This window comes from Mandrillus leucophaeus, unplaced genomic scaffold, assembly GCF_000951045.1.
Source record: "Mandrillus leucophaeus isolate KB7577 unplaced genomic scaffold, Mleu.le_1.0 Scaffold93, whole genome shotgun sequence".
Lineage (NCBI taxonomy): Eukaryota > Metazoa > Chordata > Mammalia > Primates > Cercopithecidae > Mandrillus > Mandrillus leucophaeus.
The window spans coordinates 1614144-1621300 of NW_012110141.1; the positions used below are offsets into that span (position 1 = coordinate 1614144).

Sequence of the window (7157 nt, forward strand, 5' to 3'; positions counted from 1 at the left end):
CTGAACATTTAGTTTCTATGCATTTTTTCCTTTGCAAAAACATTGCATTTAGAGCCTCTAGCAGAGCATGCAGAGACCATGGTCAGGGTGAAAAAAGTAAGAAATCCAAGACATAAAATTTAGAGAGGTACCCGCTTTTAGGGCCACTGAAGTACTGATCTGGTACCTGCTTGACCCTGAGGGTGAGTGCCTCCTCACCCTAGCACTGGCCCTGGCAGTGAATACATGACAGGTCAAGAATCATTCTTAGCTCACAGCTATGGAAGAAATGTATATAGAAAAGAGAAGAAAAGGGAAGCCTTCCCAGTTTAGGAATTACAAACAGGTGGCACACATGCCACTCCTTCCTATTGCTGTAATCATGGCAGGCATAACTAATCAACTGTAGCACTTTTCCCTAGAGCTTGGATATGGTCTCAAAATTCTTCAGCATAGTGCTTCAGTCAGCTGCTACTAACTGAGCAGAGTTGGCTTGTGAACTAAAAGCTGTCAGCCTTCTGGCCTGGTAACAAGATCAAGTGAATCAACCTTAGCAATCAATCAGTCCATAGTTGTCACAGATAGCCCTATCCCTTCACATGCAATACTGTAACGTAGTTTTAGGAATATAGGAGGAGGCTCTCAAGTGGCCAGTCCTTGTGGCCAGTCTTTCTTCCAAACCTGGCCTATGTATTATGATGTTTCTGTGACAACAGAAGGTCCAAGAAATTCAGTTGAAAGCATTTAATAACCCAGGATACTATTAGAATTGTATGTAATTTTCCATGTTAGAGGAACAGTTTTGAAGCTATGTAGCCTCATCAGCTGTAGTCAGAGGAAAAGGATTCTGCAGACTTTCTTGGCTTCGGAATCAGGGAGGTACGAGTAACAGCAGTATCTAAGAATGTGTCCATATCTACAGTTGTGAAATAAATATCGCACTCTGGGACACAGAATTTCAGTGATCTCAGTTTCCTGGAATTCAGTGACCTCAAAGTTATTTTCCTTGCACATATTTATTTATCTCTAGTTTATCAATCTTTTCCAAAAGCTCAATTTCATTGGAGCAGAACAAGGTTGAAAATCAAAGCAAAGAGCATTTGCAAAATCAACACTGGACATCTGTTGTTAATGCTGTCTAGAATTCTTTCCTCCTTTATAAAGTAAAGCATCCTGATTTGGGGGAAGAAATCACCCATAACTCCAGGTGTGGACCTGTGACCCTGGGTCAGTCAATCAGAGCACTCTATTTCTCTGGCCACTATGACTGGTTCAGGGATGAGCACAGGACCTGAACAGGATCAATAAGATGCACTGAGGCTTTCTCTGCAACTGCTAGAAAGGAGGCATCTCTCTTCTCTCCTAGGCTTGAACCTAGAGATGTAAACCTAAACTGTGGTGTGGGAAGCCTGTGAAGAATGAAGCTGACACAACAGATAGCAGAGATGGGAAATGGTGATGACACTGAGATCTGCTGACATTGTTTGGGCCCCTGGGTCCAGTATGGCAGGTGCTACTCCAGGCTCACATTCCTCATACAGGCTGATAAATTCCATTTTTACCTTCTGTCAGTCTGGGTTGGGTGTTCTTTCACTTGCCAGCTACATTTCCAAATTGATTTGGTATGTCTCATTTGAGAGAAATACGAATTCACTCATATACATTAATATAATTTGGCTTCTCTTCTGTAGCTGAGAACACCTAACTCATTGCCTCCTGTACATCATGAAGCCCTCACACTTCAGTTTCTTCTGCCTTCCTTTTCAACTTCCTCACCCTTCCCCGACTCACAGGGCCTGGACCATAAATGCTCACAATATCTTGTGCCTCTTTATAACAGTATTTCTCATAATTATAACTGAATAAAGATTGGAATAATTAGTCATATGGTATCTCTCTGGTTAGAATGTAATGTTCATGAGGACAGAATAAGTATTCAATATTCTCAAAAAGAAGGAATCAATGGATAAAGATATGTGAACAGATAGGGCTGTATGCCCCCATGTTGGGATAATGTGGGATATTTCTGTTGATTGTGTAATAATGATTCTGTCTCACTTTGGCATGTCATTATTAGCAAATCAATTGAATTCTACGTAAAATTAGGACAGTAAGGCTTACTAAATATAAAAGTCAATAATGAAATGCAATTGATATTTAAGTGATAAATATTAAATCAAATATAGTCACAGGAAAAAGGAATAAAAGAATTACAAAATAGTGTAGTAAATGAAACAATATGAAGGGCTAAATCTTACAATTTCCTGGGAATTGAAAGAGGAGTACTATAATATTTACTGTTGATAGTATCAAAAGGTCAAAATAAATTTGAGAAAAGAAGCAGATACATCTAAAATAACTCGTATAACTTTCTTGTGCACTTTTACGTGATTTGAAATCAGTTGTTATTTTTATGCTTTTGGATGAGATTTAATTATCAGCTTTTATAACAAACATTTCTGAATTAGGAAGAAAATTCATTTGCTGAGCATGAAATGACAGAATAACTATTTTTGTTCTTGAGGACCATAAGAAAGGAGGAGTTATTCACAGGAGGCAATACCCAGCTTTGCTGCGTTCTGGGAAACCAGAAGCTCCTGGTTCCACCAGCGTAGTTTCGGTGACTTATTCTCTAGGCCTGGGAAAGCTACTTTGAATTGTCCTTTCTTTCTGGTTCATACAACATTACCAAATTGTGTTGAAGAACAATAACAAGAACAAAGCCTTTCATAAAATCAGCCGTGTAAATTCAAACAAGAATAATACAAACCCTTGTAAATGACTTCGTGAGTCTGGCTTGAAAAACACTCTATTGCTATAGCTATATTGTTCATGGTTTCAGGGATGGCCATCTCTACAAATTTGTCTCTTACAAAAAAAGTACACAACATTGTGCTTTTTTATTTTCTCTCTCTCTAAAGGCTATATTAAACTATTCAGTAAGAACACTTTAAGTGACTACTGAGCTTCCCCATCTGAGCCAGCATTTAGGTCTGGCAGACAATTTCCCTTTGCCAACTGTGGGTAATTTTCAGCTTATCCTAAGGGTACTGATTCAGCCTTTTGTTTCCCTTCTCAGGTCAATTTGATTCTTTGTTGATTTTGGATTGGAGAGTGGGCCCCTCCAAAGTTGGAGAGTGGAATCAGATGAATGGGCCAGGAGGAAAATCATTTATCCAATGTTTTCCAAACTTTCCAACTTTCACAGATGTCAGTATACTGTGTCAACTACAATCTTTGAAAAAGAGTTTAAATGACCTTAGAAAAGTTGCTCTCTCAGTTCTCTCATCTGTGAAGTGGGAGTAATAACACTTTCCCTACCTAGCTGCTTCACAGCTTTACGGGGAGGTTCAAATGAAGCCATGCATGTGAAAGTGTTTGCAAATGTCTCCCTAAAGTGCTATTAATAATGGCTAGGTGCCATTATTGTAAACAATAATTAAAAAAAACAAAACCCAACGACGATGGGAAAGCAATTAGAAGAGGTAAATATAATGTATGAACTTGGGATTTTTCAACCTTAGCACTACAGACATTTGGGGCCAGATAATTGTTTGTCGGGGGAGCTCTCCTATTGCAGAATGTTTAGCAGCATTCTGGCTTCTACCAGTCAGATGCCAGGAGCACCTACCCACCCACCCCAGTTGTGATCACCAAAAATGTATCTAGACATTGCCAAATGTCCCCGGGGCTGGGGGACAAATCGCCCCAGTTGAGAACCACTGCTCTAAGGAAAAAGCTGCATACCCCCTACCTGGAAGCTGACACTGCCCACGGGCAGGTAGCTGTGGTCCTCCAGCATGCTCAAATACTCAGCCACTAACGCAGCAGCGTGCACCAGGCACATGGCGGCCTCCGTGTAGCATTTCTTCTTGGTGTGTTTCTCTGCCATGTTCTGGAGCCAGGTCAGCCGCAGATCAGGAGATGCCTGGTAACTCTTGGCAATTCTGCAGACAGATTGAGAAGTAGTTTGAGGACAGTGGGTTAATGACACTGTTCTTCTACTTTATGTGACCTTTTCTTTTTTTCTCCCCAAGAGTTCCCTGCACCCCTCCACCTGAGATTTTGCCCTACATTTCCAGAAAACGAGAGAGAAGAAAACATTTATTAGTCCAACTATTTTTATTCCATGTTTAAGCTGTGCTGACCTCCAATAGTACTTAGTAAAAGCCTTACAGGGAAAAAATATCTGATAACATGATGTCTATTTTAATGGCTCTCAGGCAATTTTCTGCCTTTTCTTTTCTTTCTCTCAAAATAAAACAGAAGACACAAAAGTACTGCACTTTGTATGATGTTGCATCTGAACAATTTTACCTCTGTAAGTAATTTCTCCTGAACAAGGATTGGAAGACCAAGTTTTAAACTACGCACAAAAAATGATTTCTAAAGTAAAACTACATATGTATGTCTAAATATAATTGGAACAAAACCATATAGAAAATAATTCCAACAACAGTTCATTATTCTTTTCTCTGATTCTGTGGCAAGTAGAAGATAGTGTTATTAAATAATGCCTCACTTTAAATTAGGGAGATCCTTCTGAAAACTTACATATGAACTAACCTACTCTGAATGTTTAATTTCTATATATTATTTGGCTATCATCCAAACCACTATATCCATGTTAGCTGTGATCATTACATTAGTAAGAACTCCACAGTGACAAATCCTCGACCCCCAAGTGATGCCCCTTGAGTGTGTCAGGAAAGCTTACCTGTACATGAGATCCATAAGCATCTCAGGATCTTCCTGAAACTCCCTCATTTTCACCGTGTCATATAAGATGCTATTCAGATTACAGAGAAGTTCCTCCACCTGCAAAAAGTGTAAGTCTCAAAATAATCTTAGCTTTGTAGTCCCATGTGAAGAGCTAGGATTACACTGAAATGCAAGGGGAAGCCATGGGAAGGGTTGGATCGGAGGGCAGCAGAGACTAGGGGTGGTGGAGTCATCCAGACCTGACTCTGTAGTTTTCATCTTCACCAGCCAAGGTGCTTATGAGACCTGGATGTGTGTTGGCCCTTGAGATCCATAAATCTGCCTGAATCCTCATACTATCCCTATCTCCAACATTTTTGTTTAAATTAGTTTGAACCAGTTTCAGTTATTTGTAACCTGAAAAGTTATAAACTCTACTCTGGAATATCAGGGCTTTTTATACTAAGTAGGAAACAGCTTGGGACCTCAGCTTGAGTTCCATGTCTCAGAAGCCTCCTGGATCTTCCCAGGGCTTCAGAGATTTTAGAATCTGTTGTAACCATTATTCTTAATTACAAAAGCCAACAGTGGAGGTCCAGGGGAGCCTGCAGTACAAAAACAATGAGAGACTATGACTTGATCTATAGACCCTGGCAGATGACTTAGCCACAGAATGTTGTCTTACCCCCCTTCCCCTCTGCCAGCTTGTCAGGGCTCCTAAAATTTCTACCACTAAAGTCTTTTCACTGGGTGAAGGCACTGAAGGCCTTTATTAAACTGCCCATATTTTGATTGGTCTTGTTGGTGAATATCTCTACACAAATAATGAAATTAAAGGAGTATGGTCAAGATGAAATGAGAGAGGAAGGATGTGATGTAGAGGAGAGGAAAAAGGTTCTGAGAATGAGGATGCAACATTGCCTGAGAGGGCAAAACAGACTCTGGAAACAGGGTTCTCAGACTAAGGGAACAAAAGAAAACATTCATTCATTTATTCGCACTTAATTAAGACCCTACCATAGAGCAGGCTAGGAGCTGGAGTTAAAAGATAAATGGGACAGGCTAGAGTTCCATGGTCATTGTAATGGACACGGAAGAGATTACTGTCCTTACAAGTTTCCTTAGGACAACCTTGTTTACAAGCTCTCTCAAACTCGGCCCTTCCTTACCCCTCACCAGACAAGCTGGTCCCTTTACCATCCCTTCAGACACAAATAATGTATTCTTTCAACTACTCACAATTTCCCCCTAACTTTTTCCCTGCCTAACTGAATCCTTCCCCAGCCTTTAATCTTATCCCTCCTCGCAGGCTTTCCTGGCCACCAGATTGTTTATTGATCACGACCTCTCTTCCTCTAACCTTACATAGCATTTAGTTCCTGACCATACAGTTGGCACTTATGCATCATTTGTCTTGTACTGCCTCCAAATTGTGTTGATACTGAGCATTCCAAACAGACTGTTAGCATATTGAGACTGGGGACAGTGGTGGATGTATTTCTTTTTAAACCTCTCATAGTGCTGAAAGCACATGCATATTGGACAATAAATACTTGCAAATGTTATATAAGTATATTTATATACTAATTGCATATGTACATACATACATACATACATAATAGTTGGCAGACCCAAGACTCATGCATGAGACAAGGTATGGTGGCTCCAGTGGCGCAATCGGTTAGCGTGCGGTACTTATGAGACAAGGCATGTGCTCCGGCGTACCTGGGTGGGAAAAGGAGTCATCTGCATGGCCGTGTCCTCTTCTGAATAGGCCAAAATCGTCCTCAGGGATCTTCTCAGGTGCTCTTCATTAAAGTCTGGTGCTCTGCCCACCAGAGATGCCAGCGACATGGTTACTTGCATCTTTACTCTTGCAAAGTTCTGCATCAGTGAAAAAAAAAAAAAAAGATGAAATACATAAGATTCACTTAGCAGTAGATAACTGAAAGCAGCATGGCCAGACACAACTCCTCAGTGTTTCCTCTACCCCTGTCTTAATCATTTCCTCTTCTCTCAATGAAACGGGAGCTACACTTTGCACAAGATTCATATTGTTGTTTAAATGGTTTAAACGGACATTGCTCTCACATAAATCTGTCAGGCTCCCTTTAAACTTTCATTGAGGACTGGGCTGCCTTTGTGCTGCAAGCTGGAAGATTCTTATACAGTTGGGTCCAAGAATACGGTATATCCTTTTGTGCTAAGAGTCTCTTCTTGGGACTTTATTTAAAGTTTATTTAAAGAAAGAGACTTCTGGCTCGGCCTCCTAGCACTTTGGGAGGCCAAGGAGGGTGGATCACTTGAGGTCAGGAGTTCAAGACCAGCCTGGGCAACATAGCAAAACCCCATCTCTACTAAAAATACAAAAATTAGCTGGGCATGGTGGTGGACAACTGTAATTTCAGCTACTCGGGAGGCTGAGGGAGGAGAATTGCTTAAACCTGGTAGGCAGAGGTTGCAGTGGGCCAAGATTT

At 40.6% G+C, this 7157-nt stretch overlaps 1 protein-coding gene across 1 annotated transcript in view; it reads right to left on the reverse strand.

Annotated features, from left to right (window-relative positions):
• DOCK8 (dedicator of cytokinesis 8) overlaps positions 1-7157 on the reverse strand; it is a 291909-nt gene that overhangs the window by 35825 nt on the left and 248927 nt on the right. Inside the window, exons 37-39 of the mRNA XM_011970193.1 lie at positions 6406-6564; positions 4697-4797; positions 3734-3926 (exon numbers count right to left, since the gene is read on the reverse strand). Of these exons, the coding sequence (XP_011825583.1) occupies positions 3734-3926; positions 4697-4797; positions 6406-6564 (453 nt within the window). The remainder of the gene's footprint in view (positions 1-3733; positions 3927-4696; positions 4798-6405; positions 6565-7157) is intronic.